The sequence below is a fragment of the Trachypithecus francoisi genome, unplaced genomic scaffold, assembly GCF_009764315.1.
Source record: "Trachypithecus francoisi isolate TF-2019V2 unplaced genomic scaffold, Tfra_2.0 Lachesis_group8, whole genome shotgun sequence".
NCBI lineage: Eukaryota > Metazoa > Chordata > Mammalia > Primates > Cercopithecidae > Trachypithecus > Trachypithecus francoisi.
Window position 1 is genome coordinate 15,984,084 of NW_022681473.1, and position 22,065 is coordinate 16,006,148.

The following is a 22,065-nucleotide window of genomic DNA, read 5'->3' on the forward strand; positions in this document are numbered from 1 at the left end:
AATGCTTAACAGATGACACACCCCTCAGTTTCAAATGGAGTGGGCGTTTTTCTTTGGGAGCATAGTGGTTTAGTCCATGGGCTCAAGACAGCTTTGGTTCACATTCTGGCTCATTACTGCTGGGTGATCTTGGCTAGGTTGCTTCACCTCTGCGTACCTCAGTTTCCTCATCTGTAAATTGAGGCTAATGAGAGCACCTGACTCCTAATGTTGTTTTGATGATAAAAAGAGATACTAATACATATATGTAGAATGTATAAAATGTTTAGAAGAATGCCTGCGACACAGCGAGTGGGCAACATGTAGTCCTCACGAGAAACACCAACATACTCATCACTTCACATTGCATTTAGGTGAAGGTCATGGGATCTTTCTAATCTCTCTCTGCAGCCTTCTCTCCTCTATCTCCTCACTGCACTCTAAGGCTTTTTCAATCTTTGCATTTTATGTCTCCTCCTCCCGACCCACCCTCTCGGTTCTTCTGCTGCCTTCTATTCTTGGCAAGCTCCTGTATAAAGAACACAAACTCGGGGGCCAAAAACATGTTTTACTTACCATGGTCTTTGCTTTTTTTTTTTGAAATGATAATTGATTTCCAAAATTTACAAGTATGAAAATTTCTTACAAAAATCCATAATTTGAAATTATCTTGGAAAAATCCTAAGACACAGTCATGCTGGGGTCCAGCTTTCTGCATGGCAACCAGAGACTAGAGCTGAAGAAGCCTCCCTATGATGGAATGGGCACCCTCCAGTTTGCCACAGTCTTTACCATTCTCTATTGTCTCAAACTGCACTCTTGGTTTTTTTTTTTTTTTTTTCAGGTATTTGAGTTTGAGTTCCCTGATCTCTGCAGATGATTTTCTGATCCACTTTCCCTCCAGACAATGGATTCCAGCTTTTGTAGTAACTCCTGGGCTCAAGCGATCTTCCTGCCTCGACCTCCCAAAGTGCTGGGATTATAGGCACGAGCCACCTTGCCTGGCCAATTCCAGCTTTTGTAAGTCTTTTGCCTTGGATGTGGTTAAGGCTCAGCTCCTGCTTTTGTTCCATCTCACTATTACCCAACTTTAGGTGGTGGAAAGGGTGTGTATTTTTAAAAAATCTTACGTCGTGCGTCTTCCTTCCTTCCTAGAGGTCCTGGAGAGGTGATGAGATGGGGCAAAGTGAGCTTCTACAGAACTTTCCCCACAGCATCCTCCAGTGACTGTGTCTCTTTCTAGAGAGCCCCCTCCTCTAGCTCAACTTCCTGACCCCCTGTGGTCTTATACAAACCTCTTGGTCCACGGAGGATAGTAAAAACCTGAGAACTGAAATGTATCCAAGTTCTCACCACGTAGTAATTCATACACTCCTTCTTCTACCTATGGATTCCCCTTTTCACTCACCCCCTACGTCATCCGTCCACTTACTCACTCATCAGCCATTCACCAGGCCGGCAGGGCAAGGTGGCTCATGCCTGTAATTCCAGCACTTTGGGAGGCCGAGGTGGGTGGGTCATCTGAGGTCAGGAGTTTGAGACTAGCCTGGCCAATATGGTGAAACCCCGTCTCTACTAAAAAAACAAAAAAATTAGCCTGTAATCCCAGCTACCAGGGAGGCCGAGGCGGGAGAATCGCTTGAACCCGGGAGGCAGAGGTTGCAGTGAGCTGAGATTGCAGCATTGCACTCCAGCCTGGGCAACAAGAGTGAAACTCTGTCTCAACAAACAAACAAACAAACAAACAAACAAGAAACAGCCTTTCACCTACAACATGCCAGGTACTGTGTTATGTTCATGCTTGGAGAAGAAGAAAAGCAAACAATCAACTGCCGCAGAATTCACTTTATTCCCTTGGGCAAAACATTGACCTTGCTGGGCCTTTGTTTCCTACAGATTTAATAACTTGTTTAGAGATATTTTTGTCCTGGGTTTCTTCCATCCTGTGACCATCCTCAACCTTCTAAAGCATCCTGTGCCATCTGCAAACTGCAAACTGCAGTCTACACTAGTGTAGGGGGATTTCTCTAGAAACCACAGAAGTTCTCAAGGGAGGGTCAAAGCCAAGGGGTAGCGAAAGATGAAGCCAGAGGCGAAGTAGGAGAAGACCCTCCTGTGACACCTGGTCTGGGTGGGGACTGGGGGTGCAGGAAGGGAGCCAGGGGGCCAGACCTGCCTGCCGGGAGGGTCTGCCAGATGCCCTGACGATCCTGCGAAATCTTACACCCTCTTTGCTCCCTACCAGCCCTGGCTCCAGCTCAGGCTGGATTGCAATCTGCATAATGTGTCCCATTTAGATTGGATGGGAGGGGGTGAGAACAGGAGGGCAGAGAGCACTGAGGAGGGAGTGCCCTGAAGGGCAGGCAGGAAGTGGTGGCCAGAGGAAAGTGGAGGGATAGAGGCTGGGGTGAAGGTGGGTGGCAACCAGAAGGGGAAGGCGGGGCCAGGAGAGCAGACTTGCAAAACCACAGATAATGTTCAGCCCAGCACAGTAGGGGTCAATTTGGTCCACTTGCTCAGTGACAAAAAGAAAAAAAAAGTGGGCTGTCACTTAAAGATTTTGACTCACAAGAGAGGGGCTGGTCTGGAGGTGGGAGGAGGGAGTGACGAGTCGAGGAGACAGGGACGCAGGAGGGTGTAAGGAAGTGTCTTAACTGAGACAGGGGCAAGGCAGGAGAGGGTGGAGGAAATTCTGCAGGAGACAGGCTTCCTCCAGGGTCTGCAGAACCCAGAGGCAGCTCCTCCTGAGTGCTGGGAAGGACTCTGGGCATCTTCAGCCCTTCTTAACCTCTGAGGTTCAAGCCAGAAATTCAGGCTGCTTGCAGAGTGGGTGACAGAGCCACGGAGCTGGTGTCCCTGGGACCCCCTGCCCGTCTTCTCTCCACTCCCCAGCATGGAGGAAGGTGGTGATTTTGACAACTACTATGGGGCAGACAACCAGTCTGAGTGTGAGTACACAGACTGGAAATCCTCGGGGGCCCTCATCCCTGCCATCTATATGTTGGTCTTCCTCCTGGGCACCACGGGCAACGGTCTTGTGCTCTGGACTGTGTTTCGGAGCAGCCGGGAGAAGAGGCGCTCAGCTGATATCTTCATCGCTAGCCTGGCAGTGGCTGACCTGACCTTCGTGGTGACGCTGCCCCTGTGGGCTACGTACACGTACCGGGACTATGACTGGCCCTTTGGGACCTTCTCCTGCAAGCTCAGCAGCTACCTCATCTTTGTCAACATGTACGCCAGCGTCTTCTGCCTCACCGGCCTCAGCTTCGACCGATACCTGGCCATCGTGAGGCCAGTGGCCAACGCTCGGCTGAGGCTGCGGGTCAGCGGGGCCGTGGCCACGGCGGTCCTGTGGGTGCTGGCCGCCCTCCTGGCCATGCCCGTCATGGTGTTCCGCACCACCGGGGACCTGGAGAACACCACCAAGGTGCAGTGCTACATGGACTACTCCATGGTGGCCACTGTGAGCTCGGAGTGGGCCTGGGAGGTGGGCCTGGGGGTCTCGTCCACCACCGTGGGCTTCGTGGTGCCCTTCACCGTCATGCTGACCTGTTACTTCTTCATCGCCCAAACCATCGCCGGCCACTTCCGCAAGGAGCGCATCGAGGGCCTGCGGAAACGGCGCCGGCTGCTCAGCATCATCGTGGTGCTGGTGGTGACCTTTGCCCTGTGCTGGATGCCCTACCACCTGGTGAAGACGCTGTACATGCTGGGCAGCCTGCTGCACTGGCCCTGTGACTTTGACCTCTTCCTCATGAACGTCTTCCCCTACTGCACCTGCATCAGCTACGTCAACAGCTGCCTCAACCCCTTCCTCTATGCCTTCTTCGATCCCCGCTTCCGCCAGGCTTGCACCTCCATGCTCTGCTGTGGCCAGAGCAGGTGTGTGGGCACCTCCCACAGCAGCAGTGGGGAGAAGTCAGCCAGCTACTCTTCGGGGCACAGCCAGGGGCCTGGCCCCAACATGGGCAAGGGTGGAGAACAGATGCACGAGAAATCCATCCCCTACAGCCAGGAGACCCTTGTGGTTGACTAGGGCCGGGAGCGGAGAGAAGCGTGGTGCCCTGGCCCTCCCCAGCCTTTGCCCTTGCTTTCTGAAAATCAGGTAGTGTGGCTACTCCTTCTCCTATGCACATCCTTTAACTGCCCTCTGACTCCTGCCCTGCCCTGTCCTCCTCTACTGCTTTATTCTTTCTCAGAGGTTTGTGGTTTAGGGGAAAGAGACTGGGCACTATGGACCTGACCTTGCACAAGCCATTCAATCTCACTCAGCCTCAGTTTCTCCATTGGTATGAAGTGGGGGAAAGTCATATTGATCTTAAAATGTTGAAGCCTCAGTCTGGACTCAATAAAAGCTTGTTTCCCTCCGCTGCTTTCTTAGATCTGCAACCGTCTTTTCTCCCTCCTTTCCTTGTAGTTTTTTCCCCCACCACTCTCTGCAGCTGTCGCTCCTCATCCCTGCCTTCTGGCACCAATCCCCTCCTATAGCTCGTCCCCCCTCCCTCCATCCCTCCTTCTCCCCTGTCTACTTCCTTGTTCTGAAGGGCTATTAAGGGTTAAGGATCCCAAAGCTTGCAGAGACTGACCCTGTTTAAGCTCTCTATCCTGTTTTCTGAGTGTGAGGCAGGGAATGGGCTGGGGTGGGGGTGGGCTGTGTGTCAACAGGTAATTAGCACTCCAGCCCTTAGATATGGGAGCTCCAGAGCTTGCCCTAAAATTGGATCACTTCCTTGTCATTTTGGGCACTGGGGCTAGGGTGATTCCTGCAGTTCCCCCATGGCACCACATCACTGACTAAATATGCTTTCTCCAAATTGTCTGCAGACCCTTTCATTCTTCGTCTATTTTCTATGGGAATTGGAAGGCAGCAGGGCTGATGAATGGATGTACTCCTTGGTTTCATTATGTGAGTGGGGAGTTGGGAAGGGAAACTAGAGCGAGAAGATGGAGGGGTGTCTGCGTTTAGTCCAGACACTGCTTGGCTCGCTCCCCAAGTCCTTCTGTCTCTGACTTCCTGCAGAACTGTGAGCTGAAGATTTTCCTCATCTCCCCATCTTACCCCATCGCACTGATTTCTTTCTTGGGCACTAGTACTACTTGGTGCCAAGAGTCATGTTGTTTGGGATGGAGATGCCTGCCTCGCCTCTGTGTGTTGTACTTACATGTCTATATGGACAAGCCTGGCATGAACAGCAGTGTGCCTGGATCATTTGGACGAACCTCCTCCCACTCCCCACTCCACTGCATCTCTGCTGTTCACACATTACCCTTGGCAGGGGGTGGTGGGGGGCAGGGATATACTGAGGCAAAGAAGAATGTAGAATAAAAATGAGTCCACCCCCCACTGGATTTGGGGGCTCCAACGGCTGGTCCGTGCTTGAGGAGAGAAGTTAATGTTTGCACCAGGCTTCCTGTAGGGAGGTCCCTCCCCAAAGCAGCTGGCGCCAAGGCTTCGGGGCGTCCTACTGAGCTGCGTTCCCGCTCCTTCTTGGGCTCCATGAAGGAAGTAAGAGGCTGGATGAGAGCTTCCCTTGGCCCCTTTCTGGTGCCTCCCAGCCTGGCTTCAAATTTATGAGCATTGCCCTCATCATCCTTTCTTGTTCCAGGGTCACTGGTCCTCTTCCTAAGGAGGTCTGCTTGCCATGGGCCAAAATGCACTGGGTAGGTTTTTTTCTCTTCCCACCCTCAGGATTGGACCTCTTGGCTTCTACTGGATTGGGGATCTGGGAATAGAGACTGTGATGGGGCAGACGGCATGATGTCTACACTGCCAGAGAGACAGTGAGAATGAAATTAATAGTGGGGCCTTTGTGAGCTAGAGGCAGGGAGTGTCTATTCCGGGTTTTGTTCTTGGAGGACTGTAAAAGTGAAGGACAAGACATGAGCGATGGAGATAAGAAAAGCCCAGCTTGATGTGAATGGACATCTTGACCCTCCCTGGAATGGCGCCAGCTCTGGGGGCAGAGTGAGGAGGAGAGGGGAAGGGCTCCTTACAGCATAGCCTCCCCATCTTAAGACAGCATCTTCCACAGAGTCACCTCCTCTGCCCAGAGCTGCCCTCAGAGCATCCAGTGAACACTGGAAGAGGCTTCTAGAAGGGAAGAAGTTGTCCCTCTGAGGCTCCTGTGGGTGACCTGCAGAGACTTCCTGCCTGGGACTCATCTGTGATCTGGGACAGAAGCAGAGGAGGCTGCCTGCTGTGATACCCCCTTACCTCCCCCAGTGCCTTCTTCAGAATGTCTGCACTGTCTTCTGACCCTGTTAGTCACTGTGGTTCATCAAATAAAACTGTTTGTGCAACTGCTGTGTCCAAAGCCTCTTCTCATGAAAGTGTCTTGGGATAACCTCCAGCTTGCAAATGTTTCAGCACGGTGAGGGGGAAGCCGTCAAGAGAAGTGGGAGCTAAAAGGAGGGGGCGAAGTGAGGAAGGAGAGAGGATGGAAGAAATAGGCACCAGGAAAGGGAAAGGATGGGATTTAGGTGCAGAGAAGAAAAGGAAGAAAAGGAACAGGGTAGCAGCAAGTGTTGTGCTCTGAAAAGCCACGGAACAAAAGGACGCACATTTTGGAGGCCAGAGCATAGGTCTGGGGAAAAATACTAGCATTTCTTGCAATGGAGTTAGACCTATTATTCATCTATCTGTCCATCCATCCATCCATCCATCCACCCATCCATCCATCCATGCACCCATCCATCTACTCATTTATGCCTTTATTCATTTACAATCTCCTATTGATTGACTCACTTAGTATCACTTGAGTAGCCGCTGAGTTTAGACCAGAAGCTTGAATCCCTGTTCTCCAATCAGAATCGCTCTGGATGCTTTTGAAAATACCCAATTCCTGGGTGTCACCCCAGACCTATGGAGTGAGACTCTCCTTGACTCACCCCAGATATTTACAATTACTAAAAACTCTTCAGATAATTTTTTGGGACAGCCAGGCTTAGGGAATCTCTATCCAGATAGATTCTGCCCAAATTAAAGTGGGCATAGGAGACCAGAGGGTCAGAACCAGAGCCAACTGGGCTTTGGTGGTCATCTATTTGGGGGAGGGAGGAAGGGGCTGCAATGATCCTGGGGTTGGCGTGGTGGTGGGGCTATTCAGTCCAGAGGTGTTTGTCATCTTCAGCAATGATCTCCTGGGTATTAATAATGTTTGCAGACAATGCAAGAAAAAATCACCATAGTAGAACTGATAGTAACAAGAGAGCTCGCATGTATGGAGTTTTGCCACTGTGCTAAGCATTTCCCAAGCATTATCTCATTTAATCCTTGCAGCCGTCCTTTGAGAGGGGGCATTTTCACCTCATTTTGCTCATAAGGAAGCTGAGGCTCGGAGAGGTTAGTTAGACCTCTTGACCAAGGTCACAGACTAGTAGGTGGAAGAGCGGGGCTTGGAACCAGCTGAATCTGTCTGGCTCCCAAGCCCAAAGTTCACATTCTTGACCATGGTAAGGGGATGTTTCTCCCAAAGTACAAATGAGGCAGCACCAGGTGTCTGGGAAAGTGAAATCTTCTCTGTGAGATGCATGGCACACAGTGGAGAGTGAATGGGGATGGGGAGGGAAATGATGGAGAGCACCTGAAAGACAGACAGGCAGGGGAGGAGAAGGGAGAGGGAGAGAGAAAGAAGAGAGAGAGGCGCGATAATGAAGAGAAAGATAGAGACAAGGTGGGGGGGGGAGAGAGAGAGAGAGAGAGAGAGAGAGAGAGAGAAAGTGTGGGGAGAGAGAAACAGGCAGAGATAGTGAAAGAGAGATATAGAAGCAGGGATAGAGAAATTGGGAGAGAGAAAAGATAGAGGGAGAGGGAAGAGAGAGTGAATCAGGTAGACAGTGAAAGAGAAAGATAGAGACAAAGGAGGGAGAGAGAGGAGAGACACGGAGAAAGAAGACAGAGAGATATAGAAGAGAGAGAAACATAGGCAGAGATAGTGAAAGAGATAGAGACAGAGGCGGAGGGAGGGAGAGAGGAGAGAGAAATAGAGGCAAAGATAGTGTAAGAGACAGAGACAGAGGGAGAGAAGGAGAAGGGAGAGAGAGAAAGAGAGAGGAAAGAGAAACAAAGGCAGAAACAGTAAAAGAAAAAGAGACAGAAAGAGGGAGGGGGAGAGAAGAGAAAGGAGAGAGGGAGATTGAGAGAGAGGGAAGAGAGAGAAACAGGTGGAGAGAGTGAAAGAGAGAGAGAGAAAGAGAGAGACAGGGACAGTGGGGAGAGAAAGAAAGAGACAGAGACAGAGACCGTGAGAGAGAAGCAGAATGAGGAGAGAGAAATAGAGACAGAGAGGTGAGGACATAGGTGTGAAGGAGAAACGGGGAGGCAGGGAGGGAGACTGAAGGCAGGGAATCAGTGCCTGCTCTTCCTCTTCTGAAACACCCCAGGGAAAGCCCTTTGGGAATTTACAACGGTAACAACAGGCTATTAGAGCTACTATTATTATTATTATTTTTACAGATGCTGTAAAAAAATCTCAGCAAGTCTCCTGGGAAATCTGAGGTAAGCTATCCAAAACATGATACGGGTTTAGCCTTCCCTTGGCTGTGACAGCACTTACTAATTCACTGGTTCACACATGCCTTCATTTATTCACCCATTCACTCATCTGTTTGTTCCGCAAGTCCTTATTTATCACGTACGTGCCAAGCACTATGCCGGAGGCAGGACCAAACGGTGAGCGGCCTCCAGCGGGCTTGCAGTGGGCTGGTGGAGGCAGACAGTGAAATGGGCGATTACAGCCCAGGGTGGTGAGTTCTAAGGGAATGTGTGAAGTGTTCGAGGGCCTGTCATGGGGACCATGGAATGAGTCAGGCAGGGTGTCAGGGGAGACTTTACAGCCACGGTGCCTGCCTGGAGCCTGCTCTGAAGCACGGAGTGTGAGCAGTTAGTGGGGAAAATGTTCTGGGCAGAGGAATTGCCCACGGAGAACACAGCCCCTCTGAGGAACCAGAAAGAACACTCATCCTTGTTTTTACTCCCCCCCACCCCAACTCTGGGAGGTTGGCCAGTTAGAGGCACAGAGAAAATCTTGCCCAGTTCTCATGGCGTGGATGCCGAGAATACTGGGGGCTGGGACTAAAATCCAGGAATGCAGGTCTCTAGACAATTGGGGGGTGTGCAGGCCTTTCTTTTCTTTTTTTTTTTGTCACTTCCAGTTTCTTCCCTTCCTGGGTTTGAGCTATCTTCCTCTAAGTTATCTGCCAGGATCTCCTAACCAGGGGCTGGGAGGCCCAGGCCCTTTCACTCTGAGTTTGTTAAAAAGGGGCAGATGGATTCTGTGGGAAGATCCTCCCCAACTTCAGAAGCCGGGATGACCCCCAGCGCAATAAGCTTTAGATGTGGCACACCTTCCTACCATCTCAACAGACACCCTGTCTGCATTCCAAGGAGTTCAACACTTGCAGGGCCTGATCTGGCAGGTCCATCTTCTCTCAATCATTGCACAAATGCTTATAAAGTCTCCATGCACAACGTTGGAGACAGACACAAAGACGTGACCCAGGGAGCTTGAAATCAAGTGCACAAGAAAGGAGGTTCTCAGATGCTGAGTTCACTCTAGAAGTTTCCATTTCTAGTTAGAGTGTTGGAGTATCAGTGCAGTGCTCATTTATTTATTCATTGAATCCTGTTTTTTTTTTTCCAGTGTCTGCCTTGTGCCTGGGACTGTCTTAGGAGCTGGAGATGCTGCCGTAAATGAGATACACCATCCCTGCCTTCATGGACCAACTAGAAGCACCTTGTAGTCTTACTTTCTCATTGAACAGAGGGGTAAACTGAGGCCCATGGTTGGGAGGGGGAAATGATTGACACATGGTCATACAGTGGGATGGTGGCAGAAGTGGGACTAGATCTCAGGTTTCTCACTGCCAGGCAAAAGCGTGTTCTGTGACTCTAGGCTTAGAAAGGAGAGGGAGTCTCTTACTGAGAATACACAGGGCAAGTGGAGAGTCAGATCCATGATGAGCCACCAACGGGGAAGCAGGAGGGCACAAAGGTGCTTGAGGATCATTCGAGGTTTGTTAATAAACCTTTTACTCCAGAAGAGTTTTAGATTTACAGAAAAATTGCTGATAGAATACAGAGAGTCCTCATATATTCCACACCCAGTTTCCTTTACTATTAGCATCTTAGATTAGCAGGACATACTTGCCACAATTAATGAACCCTGTTGATACCTCACTATGAACTGAAGTCCATGCTTTGTTCAGACTTCCTTACTTTTTTAGCTCACGTTCTTTCTCTGTTCCAGGATCTCATGCAGAATGCCACTTCACATTTAGTCATCATGTCTCAGACTTCTCTTGGCTGCCGCAGTTTCACAGGTTTTGTTTTTGATGACCTTGAAGGTTTGGAGGAGCATTGGTCAGGTATTTTGTAGAAATATCTTTCTATGTCCATATATCAGGCACATGCTTGGTGATGAGAAGAAGCAATACATGATATACAAGTGATTCCTGCTCTTTTGGAGTTGAACAAGCAATAATAAAGTGCAGTAAGCATATTGCAGAGGAAGTACAGGATGCAGAGGGGACAAACACCCATATTCTGGTGTGCACCACAAAGGGGTCCCAAGACAGGGCTAGTGCACTGGCTCAATGCACAGGCCCACGTTCAGTTCCACAGGGGTGTAAATGTCTGGCATTCTCCTACTTCCAAAGCCACCTTAGGGTGCATTTTCTTGCCTAAATAACTGGAAACCTGAGGACATAAGACGAAGGACTATTTGTGCTCAGTGAGCATCTCCCCCGATACTGTTCTCTACTTTATTCCTTAGTTGTATGGCACATCTCTTGCTACTTGAGGCTGCTTCTTACATGGACAGTGGATAGTCAGAAATGGATTCCCCAAACCTACTTGCAGTACCCCACTTGACCAGCACCCTAGTACTCCCAGCCCCTTGTCCCCTGAGCACAGGGAACAGATCTCTAGAAAAGCCCAGATTTGGCCACTCTGTCTGGGCTCTGTATTCCTTCTCATCTCTTCTGCGATCTGGGCAGCTCCTCTAGACTAGGGCTACGTTTATGCATAGGCAGGTGCTCAAAGGATGTTTACTTAAATAATTGAACAACTGAATAGAGAAAGTGCAGGAGAAGAGGTGAGAAAAGCTGGTTTTGCTTACAGCAAACAAGTTGATTGCTTTTAAAACAGCCCAGAAAGATGAAGTTAAGACTGGTGCTACAAGAGACACACTGGGATTGATGAGTACTAAGATTATTAACCCCTGACCCAATTAACCCAAATGCTCTGGTTCCTAAGGGCTGCCCTCTGGGGACTCAGCGACAGAACAAAGGACGGGCTGGACCATGGTCCAGGGGCTCTTCTGATCTTCTCAGTAGAATTTTTCAAATTATGGCATTGCGGCGACCTGTTCAGGGTTCATGCTGGAAGCTATGTCTTCAGGTCTCTTTGGCTGGATGATGGTTTGCAAAGCTGGTTGGCTTCCTGGGGAAGTTATTGGTGAGCCAACTGGAGCTGACACTGAGTCAAACAGTTTCTGGGAATCCATGTCTGGACATCCACTGTTCATGGAGGAAAGACTCTTGTGGTGGGGGTGGGGGATGTACCGATTGAATAGAAAATAAGATCTTGGATTTCCCCCTGTGTAAAAATACTCAAGGAAAACTTCTCTTCCGTTCCCTGAGAAAATCTGGGCCACATTTAAGGGCATCCAGGAGGATTTGGCAGTCTTTCTTCTGGGTCTGGAATATGTCCCTAAGGTCACTAGGTCTTCCTGTATGATAGGGATGAAACTGCCTCTGATGATAAGAGAGGGACCCAGGGAGGTGGAGGTTGCAGTGAACCAAGATTGTGCGATTGCAGTCCAGCCTGTGTGACGCAGTGAGACTCAGTCTCAAAAAAAAAAAAAAAAAAAAAGAAAGAGAAAGACCCAGGCTTTACTCTACGTGGACTGGGTCTGGTCTCTGGCAGAAAAAAGACTTTGGTAACAGGGCCGGCTAGTGACCCAGAGTCTGAGGACTGTCACTGCAACGTGCCAGGAATGAAGATAATGGATGCAACCCTTGCCCTTAGGGAAACAGATACACTAATACGGTGGTTAGCTGGCTTCCAGGATGGGACCTGGAAGCCCTTGAGGATTCTTAGGATTCAGCTGGTTGCAAGCTCTGTACTGGGGCACTGTCAGGGTCCCTGCAACGTGGTCGTTACTTGCTGTGCAGCTAATAAGCTATTTTTATGCTTGGAAAAAGCAACATACCAATTACCTAAGGAATTGACTAAAGACAGACAATTGCCGCCTGGAGAAGGAAGTCATTTCTACTCTCATGGTTTCAGGAGCAGCTCAGTGGGCTGACGTGAGGAATGCCGCATAATTGAGCTGCACAGAATTGTCCCTCCAGTCTCACTTCACTGGTAAAGAAAGTGGGGCCCTGGGACACTGGGCCATTGCTAAGTAGTGGTTGATTTGGCTGACTTGGTTCTCTTGATTTTCAGGCCTGTTTACTTTCCACGTCACCAAGTTTCCTCCTTTCTATATTGTAGATGGCTTTGGAATTTGAAATGAAAAATGCAATTTTGAACCATCGTCTCTGAGGGCTGACATTCTATAATTCTAAGAATGGCTAATGGTGGAATCTCAGGCATTAGAGCTGAAGACGGGCCTGAAAGGATAACTAGGATTTCGGTGACTTGAATGTGGAATGGGGGTGGTAGGAGGCATCCAGCCTGAGGAGACAGTGTGAAAGAGGGTAAGGAAGAGCATAGGAGGTCTGAGGAGCATGTTGACTCGCTTGTGTGTAGGGTATACATACAAGGGAATGTGGAATAAAGGAGGAAGGATTAGACTGGGGACAAATCACGATGACTCATTCATTCGTTCATTCATTCATCAAATACTTGTTGAACACTTACCATGTGCCACTCACTCAGCTAGCCACCGAGATTATAGTGATGAGATAGACCTTGTGTAGCTTAGCATTTTTGTAGGGAAAGGTAGAAAATATACAGATACATAAACTGGCCATTTTATTAAATGGCCAGTTATGGAACACACTATGAAGGAAACAACATCTGAAGTAGAAAATAATATTAAGTACAACTTCAGAAAAGGTGCTTGGGGTAGGCCATCTTGGAAGCTGACCTTTCTTTTGACATCTGAAGAATGAGAATGAGCCTGCTGTGTGCAAGGGAGGCTCAGAGAGTCCCAGATGCAGGAAACAACAAATGCAGAGACTGTGAAGCAAGAAATATCATAGTAGGTTCTGGGAAGGTTGTCAGGGCAACTGGAAGGCTAGTCCCGGGAAGCCAGGCAGGGGATGGCCTGAGACAAAGACAGACAAGAAGGGGCCAGGTCATGTAGGACCTTGAAGGTTGTGGTAAGAAGAGTGACTTTATTAAATGCAATGAGAAATCATCAGAAAAATGACACAATCTAATTTGCATTTAAAATTGTTCCTCAAGCTGTTCCATAGAGAATGAGTTGAAGGGGAGTAGGAGGGAAAGCAGAGAGACCGGTTAGGAAGCTACTTCAGAGGCCAAGATGAGGGATATTGGTGGGTCACATTAGGGTGTTTTCCACAGCAACTGAGAAGAGAGGCAGGTTTGAGCCATATTTTGATGCAGAATGAATAGGGCTTCTGACTGCCTGGGTTTGAGTGAGTGGGTAGATGAGGGGGTGAGAAAGAAGGAATTATCCAAAGTTTCTGACTTGAGCAACTGGGAAGAGGGTGATACCACTTAGTGAGATAGGGAAGGCTGGAGAAAGAATAGCTTAGGTTTTAGCTACATCACCATATCATCCCTGAGATGTTAATAAGACATTCAAGTGGAGATGTTGAGAAGGCAGTTTGATATGTAGTGGAAGAGAGGTCTGGACTGATGATAAAAATCTGAGCATCATAGAGATGAAACTGTGAAGAATCCTACTGAGAGGTCAGATAAGAGGAAACCCGAAAATGATCCACTGGATTTGGTCAAACAGAGGTCTTTGGTGACATGGGCCAGGGGTTACAATGAACTGTGTTCGTAGAAGACAGACTATGGGTTGTTTTCGTAGAAGACAGACAGTAGAAGACAGACTGCAGAGAGCTGAAGAGTGGATAGGAGGATTGGAGAATGTGAAAACAACTCTTTTCAGCAGTTTTGCCACTTTGGGAGGCCAAGGCAGACAGATCACTTGAGGTCAGGAGTTTGAAACCAGCCTGGCCAACATGGTGAAACCCCATCTCTACTAAAAATACAAAAATTAGGTGGGTGTGGAGCTACTCAGGAGACTGAGGCATGAGAATTGCTTGAACCTGGGAGGCAGAAATTGCACTGAGCCGAGATTGTGCCACTACACTCTAGCCTGGGTGACAGAGCAAGGTTCTGTTTCAAACAAACAAACAAACAAACAACACTCCAAAACAAAGCAGTTTTGCTGGGAAGATAAGGAGAGAAATGGGCAATAGCTAGAGAAGGGCTTTAAAAAATTAAAGATACAAGGGCATATTTGTGTGCTAGTAACAATCTAAGAAAGATAAAAACTATGAGTGAGGGTGAGGGCGAGAATGAGCCATGAAGAGAATGATGCTTTTGTGGAGAAGAGACGACTGGAAGAGAAAAACCTTCAAGAAACACAGATGGGCTGCAGGCAGGAGCACATGTGGGAGGGTCAGCCTGTGCTAGGAAGGGAGGACATTTCCTTCAGTGCACTAGAAAGGATGTAGGAGAGGATGGGTTAAGAAGCAGATAGGTTGGTAGAGTTTGGTGGTGGGAAGATTAGGAAGTCCTGGCTTTGTGACCTCCCATTTCTAAGTGAATTGTAAAATGGGATCATCAGCTGAGCATGGGGTAGGGAACAGGGTCTAGAAAATTTTAGGGGGATAAAGTACTATCTTGGGCAATGAAAAAACAAGAATTCCTAGCGAAGCTTCCAGCGCCAATTTTCCACCTGAGATTTGTGTCCATGAATTTAAAGTGAAATCACTTAGCCAGGTTGTGTGAAGTTCTCTGGCAACATTTAGATGCTGCAACATAGGCACAGAGAAGGTGATAATCGCACGTTGGAGTTTTGCAAGGGGATTGTGACAGAGGAGAGAGGTTTGAGGGCATTGGGGTTGTTTGTGAGAGTAATTGTAAAGAAGGACAATGGAATCTAATTTATGTAAGGAAGGTAAACAAAGGCAGGAAGTGGCTGCTAGAGGGTGGGTGTGTGGTGAGATCAATGGGTTAGTGGTCAAGATAAGAGGCCAGAAGTAGGGGGATGAAGGGTACCAGAGCAAATGAACTGGAAGGACTGGAAGTGAAGGTCAAATAGAATGATTTGGAAATAGAGATTGCTGACCATGTCATGGTCTATGGTGTGGCTGTTGAGTGGGTGGCTGCAATGGAGTGAGGACAAAGGTTGGTGGGGTAGAAGACATCAAAGAACAAGACCAAGTGGCTGGTTGAGTTGCACATACAGATATTGAAGTTTTGAGAATTATTGTAGGAAGAGGGCAGTGAACATGATTGTAACCAGAACCTAAAGTCTTCAGTGAAGGAGGAAGGATGACTAAGAGGTGGGTAGAATGACCCTAGTGAGGAGGAGGGCAAGGGTATAAAATAGCTGAAACTGGGGCCATGGCTAGATCATATGATGCCTTTATACAAATTAGGAAAAAATAGTTTTCCTCCAGTGGAAGCAGCCCCACCCAAGGGTGACACCTGTGGGGATATGGGCTGGATTTTACTTACCTCTCAGGTGGGCATTCTTGGCCAGGACACAACCTACCTGTATAACCTGTACAACTGTGCCTGGACACCCTGGTTGCATGGCATAGGTGTCAAAGGAATCAGCTTTTTGAATGAGAAAAAGCCTGAAAGAGGTAATGAGGAGCAAAGATCAACCTTCTGATTTTACAGACAGGGAAACTGAGGCCCAAAGAAGGGGGAAATAATTCAAACACATTAGAGGTTGGGGGCAGGATTGGAACTAAATTCTGCTCTCCTGAGACTCAGTGCTTTCTGTGACACCCTATAATGGAAGGGATGTTTTAGCAAACATTCCAAAATTGCAAATTCAAAAATATGTTGTCCCTCAAAGTCGCTTCTGTGGGAGGTGAGAGACTTCTATCTAGTGATGCTGCCATTGTTCCAACCATTTCTGGAAACTCCTTCCGAAAGAAGATTTTCAGAACCAGCTTCTGAGTCACCAAGACAGCCCACTGCACTGCAGAGACTTATTTAGCATATGGGGTGGGAACTGTCCTTTCCCTTCTTCAGGGCAGGGTCTCAGAGACCAAGATTCAACCTGTGAACAAGGTGTCTTGTGGCTTTTCTTCATCGTATTTCAGCACATACTTATTTTCTGCTCAGCATGTTCCAGGCACATGAGATCCCAGTTTAGGTGGAGGGTCAGATATTGCTGTGAGGTCTATTCAGTTCGATGAGGTTTGATTTTGTTAGGCTGGCAGGCATGCGGTTTGCATCCTTCGGGAATCTTAGATGCAAACAATACCCCTCTTTACAATACAAGATGTAAACAGTACCCCTCTCAGCTATTTATGCAGAAAATGAATTTGATAAAGGAACTCAGGGAACTCACAGAATCTCTGGAGCACTGGGCTGCAGGAAGGAGTCATCTGTGAATTATCTGTCTCTAGTAGGGACTTCTCTGCTTGCACAGTGAAGTTCTGCCTGGGACTGGATCTCCAGAACTCTCACCGCAGCTGTCTCTGAGACCTTGAAGGTTCTCTGCTACTTTCCCTCCTTAGACAGAAAATTGGCTTCATGGAGCTCCTGCATCCTCAGGTGGTTTTCTTTCAAAGTGAATTTTCACACTTGGTGAATGGTGGAGCCCAGGTCAATGCTAGCACTAGAGGCAAAGGGATCTGGAAAAGTGAATTCTAGCTTCTAACTTGGAAGGTGGTGCTCAGATTGTGGGCAGATCCTCAAACATAGTGAGTCTGCTTACAAAAAAGCTTGCGTGCCACAGATGTGGCAAAGGTTGGCCACAAGGTTGTTGGTTTCCTTGGACGTTGGTTTCTAGAATTTGGGAAAGCTGCCCCCAGGTGCGCAGTCCTGGCTGAGCCGCCGTCCTTCCTGGTTCCATGGCCTATATTTACAAAGTGTGATGGCCAGTTCGGAGATCACCGTACACTTGGGCTTTTTGTATTAAAAATTTAGAGTTTCCTTTAAAATGAATGCAATGAAAACATATACAGGAAGTCTTTCTTCAAGCCCCCGAAAGTGGATGGTTGTCAAGGTTAAAGTCTCCCACCAGCGAATTGGTGTCCATGAAGAAAGCTGAGACATTCAGCCTGGAAATGCTCTTCCTCAGTGATCCAGATTCTTTCCATCCAGTCACTATAGTAAATAGACAGATGACGCAGCAGCTCCCTATTTCTGCTGAATGTTGATAGGGCTTGCTAGGTGTCAGGGACTGGGCTTGAGCCTGAGGCAAGGGGGATGGGAGGTTTCAGAGATGATGAAAATATGAACTCTGTTTACAGAAAACTCAGTCTAGTGTGGGAGACAGACAGGACCATGTCGATGTGTCCATGGAGTACGGTAAGTAGGGGAAAGGGGCCTTGGAGCCTTTTGACCTCAGGATCATATGCTGGGCTCTGTGAACTAGTTTTCCCATCTGCAAAGTGGGGATAATAAGGCTTAACTCATGTGGTGGTTAGAGTCTGTGGAGTAGCTAGTGGCACATAGGGGGCGCTTAGCAAGTTGTGCGCCTTGCCCCCACCTCTCCTCTTCTCCATTCATTGTAAAGTGTGACGGGACCACAGAGAAGGTAGTGGTTAATTCTGCTTGATGGATTTAGGCTGGGCTCCTAATGAAGACAGAGAGTTCTTTAGATGGAGGGCTAGGAGGACACTTCAGGAAATGGGAACGGTGATCAAAGCCACGGAATACTGTGTCTGGTGAATGGTGCACTGAGCATCTGGCTGGAGGTGTGTGAGTGGGAGAGGGGAATGGCAAGAGGTGAGGCTGGAGGGGAATTTAAGAGCTCCATCAACCACAAGGGGAGGCTGGATGTTCTCTTGTAAATGTTCAACTGTGGAAACATGGGTGGTCAATGAAGGGCTCTGAGGCAGAAGCCTATTCCAGGAAGGCCAGAGCAGCTGCTTTGGTTGGTGAAAATCTCTGCCTTTTATTTGGAACTGCCCTGGACTTTGAGAGATAAGGATGGAATGGGTGAAGTGCTTCTTGGCCCCCATTCAGCCTGGGGATGTGTCTGGTTGGTGAACATCTGCCACTCTCAGCACACTGTTAGGTGTTTTACATAAACAATCCCAAATCCTTTGAATAACTTTGTAAAAGGAGGCATTATCGTCTCATTTTTGCAGAAGAGGTAACTGAAGCTCAGGAAATGATAGGCAAGTTGCTCAAGGTCATGTGATCAGTACACGGCCATGCCAGGATTCAAAGCTGGGTTTGCCTAATTGTAAAATTCGTGCCAGTTTCACCATGCTCCTGAGTCCCACTGGATTATTTTTAATTGACATGAAACTTGTGGCATGAAAACTCTCAATCTGTATTCATACGCTCTCTCTCTCTCTACCTATCCACCTATCTATCTAATGGAATGTCAGAAATTTACCTAGTATGTCGAAATCTCTTGCCTTCCTTTCCTAAAATCACTGGGAAGTCCAGTGCATTCTCTTTTATGGATGCTGAAACGTGGCTAACTGTTGCCATCAGAAGTGTCCTAGAGTGAGGCCGTCCTGCCTGACACCTCAGTCACACACAGACCCAGATCTGGTTCCAGGAGAAGGAAGCTTTGGAAGCTGATTTACAGGGTGTGATAGAGATTCCTGAAACTTCTTTTTTATTTTTATTATTTATTTATTTATTTATTTATTTATTTGAGATGGAGTCTCGCTCTGTCGCCCAGGCTGGAGTGCAGTGGCGTGATCTCAGCTCACTGCAAGCTCCGTCTCCAGGGTTCACGCCATTCTCCTGCCTCAGCCTCCCAAGTAGCTGGGACTACAGGTGCCCGCCGCCACACCCGGCTAATTTTTTGCATTTTTAGTAGAGACAGGGTTTCACCGTGTTAGCCAGGATGGTCTCGATCTCCTGACCTCGTGATCCACCCGCCTCGGCCTCCCAAAGTGCTGGGATTACAGGCGTGAGCCACCGCGCCCGAACCTTCTTTTTTATTTTAACAGGTGGTGTTTGGTTACATGAATAAGTTCTTTAGTGGTGATTTCTGAGATTTTGGTGAACCTATCACCTGAGCAGTGTACACTGCACCTAATGTGTAGTCTTTTATCCCTCACCCCCTTCCCATTCTTTCCCTTGAGTCCCCAAAGTCCGTTGTATCATTCTTATGTCTTCACGTCCTCATAGCTTAGCTCCCACTTACGAGTGACAACATATGATGTTTGTTTTCCATTCTTGAGTTACTTCACTTAGAATAATAGTCTCCAATTCCATCAAGGTTGCTGTGAATGCCGTTATTTTTTTTCCTTTTTATGACTGAGTAGTATTCCATGGTGTATATATACACACACACATATGCCACAATTATATATACGGTGTGTGTATATATACATATATATAGAGTATGCATATGTATATGCCACAGTTTCTTTCTTTTCTTTTCTTTTTTTTTTTTTTTGAGACAGAGTCTCGCTCTGTCACCCAGGCTGGACTGCAGTGGCCGGATCTCAGCTCACTGCAACCTCCGCCTCCCGGGTTCACGCTATTCTCCTGCCTCAGCCTCCGGAGTAGCTGGGACTACAGGCGCCCACCACCTCGCCCGGCTAGTTTTTTTGTATTTTTTTAGTAGAGACGGGGTTTCACCGTGTTAGCCAGGATGGTCTCGATCTCCTGACCTCGTGATCCGCCCGTCTTGGCCTCCCAAAGTGCTGGGATTACAGGCTTGAGCCACCGCGTCCGACCTATTTTCTTTATTCACTTGTCGGTTGATGGGCATTTGGGCTAGGTCCATATTTTTGCAATTGTGGGTTGTGCTGCTATAAACATGCGTGTGCAAGTATCTTTTTTGTGTAATGGCTTCTTTTCCTTTGGGTAGATATCCATTAGTGGGATTGCTGGATCAAATGGTAGATCTACTTTTAGTTCCTTGAGGGAGATTTCTCAAACTTCTGTCTCTCCCTGCAGATTCCTTTAGACACCTAGCGATGCCAGAAATTCCTCTGTCTTTTGGTCTATTTTGGTATCCTGAGATGCATATGGCTTTGGACTCACAGAGACCTCAGCTGAATTGTCAGCTCTTCCCTTACCAGCAATTGAGTCTATGGATGAGTTAGAGAACACCTCTGAGCCTTAGTTGTCAGCCAAGTAGAGGTGGCAGTTGTACCTCCTTATAGGTTGTTGTGAGAATAAAATGAGATGCCTGTAAAATTCTGGACACACAAATGCTTATTAGGTATTTTCTTTAAACTTTTCTAGGGTGGAAATGTATTAAGCTATATTAGATAGTCATTTGGAATAATTACTTGGAGCCCCGTCTTTGAAAAGACTGAATGGAGTTAGATTGTAAGGGTGCTTGGCCATGGTGTGGAAGACTTGGGTGGGACTGGAGGTAGAAAAGGAAAGGAAGAACAAAAAGGGGCTCATCAGAAACAAAGTTCAGTGACTTCATAATTTATTCAGGACCCAGGCACAGGTCTGCCTATGAAAGTGGTAGCAGATGGGCCTGGGCAGGCCCCTTTGATGCTGACTCTGTCCGTAAAAGGTTGGATTAAATTTTCATGAAGCCATAAATATATTCTGGGCTCCAAATACAATCTTTCCTTAAAGGGCAAAATACTCTCGGGTGGAGAGGTGACTTTATTTGGGTTTCCCTGGGATGGGCAGCCCCTTACCGAAGACTGCTGGCAGGAAGCTGTCCTGGTGGCTCTTGGCCAGGCTGGTGGAGATCTCTGACCTCCTCTCTGGCCCTCAGGAACTTCTGCTTCCCCAGGAGGAGGAAGGTGGTGGGGAGGAGGGGAAGGCACAGGGAGGAGCAACTGGAGCTTTCCGGAAAAAAATTTGGCAGTCAGGGAACCAAGGTGAGTGGGAGGACTCCAGCTGAACTGTAAGCTTTCTGAGTTCCTTGGTAGTTTTGTTTTTGTTGTTTGTTTGTGACCCTTACTTCTTGAGTACTCCTTGAAGCCACTGAGTGATGAAGGATCATTGGGTCTCACTGCTCCATTTAGCTTTATGTAACAAAGACCTGGAAAGGGCAAGTGAGGTTCCCAGGGTCCCCTGGACTCTTCACTATTCTCCCTATCCTTCTATTCTCTACTGTATTATTTTGTGATCGAATTGTTCTAGACTTAAGTGGCATCGCTAGTAATAATAATAACAACAGCAGCAGCACCAGCAGCAAAGTCAATTGAGCACTTTCCAAGCTGGACACTTCCTCAGCTAGAGTATTTCATGGGCTTTAATTTCATTTAATTCCGGGAGGCACAGGGTCTATTGTGATCAGCCCCATTATACCCCCATTATACAGATGAGGAAACATGTTCAGAAGGATCACATAACCTGCCAAACACGAAATCATAGCCAGCAAGGGACAGTTGGGATTTGAATGAGGATGGATGGGATCCAGGGCCTGAGGATTTCTCAACTACAATGTTGTACTGTTGGTTGAAAGTGATTGCATTTTACTCAGCCTCTGGTCGTCTGCAACACTTGTATGTGGGGTCAAATTGCTCAGTAAATTGTTTGTACATAAGTAACAATGAGATTTTTCTTTTTTGTACTTTACAGTTTTGCTTGGATCTTTGTGCTGAGAACACACGTTAGGCACTCAAAATTGATTGGTTCAAAATTAATTTTCATGAGTAATGAGGGACTGGTGTAGAGAGACTAGGCATTAATGTGCACGTATAAGATCTATTGCCTCCTTGAGATAAACAGCATGGCAAGAGAGAACATCATTCATGTTTCATATCTATCCAGCACACTGAAGAGAAGCAGTATGCTTTGGACACATTTGTGCTGGGCATTTTAGTATTGTTATCTTACAGTCCCTGTAACTGTCTCGAGGAGAGGGTCCTATGTTATTCTATGTATTTTGCAGACAAAATGTAGAGTCAAAGACGCTGGCAAGGATGTGGAGAAAAGGGGACTCTTATACACTGTTGGTGGGGGTGTGAATTAGTACAGCCACTGTGGAAAACAGTATGGTGATTTCTCAAACAACG

At 47.6% G+C, this 22,065-nt stretch overlaps 1 protein-coding gene across 1 annotated transcript; it reads left to right on the plus strand.

Annotated features, from left to right (window-relative positions):
- Positions 1–2,430: 2,430 nt before the first annotated feature.
- APLNR (apelin receptor) lies at positions 2,431–6,279 on the plus strand. The gene has a single exon (XM_033205578.1). The coding sequence runs from the start codon at positions 2,873–2,875 to the stop codon at positions 4,013–4,015; it is 1,143 nt and encodes a 380-aa protein (XP_033061469.1). The 5' UTR covers positions 2,431–2,872; the 3' UTR covers positions 4,016–6,279.
- The last annotated feature ends 15,786 nt before the right edge of the window (positions 6,280–22,065 follow it).

Bases quoted from the DNA above. Each gene is read 5' to 3' on its own strand.
- APLNR (XM_033205578.1), top strand. From the start codon at position 2,873: ATGGAGGAAGGTGGTGATTTTGACAACTACTATGGGGCAGACAACCAG.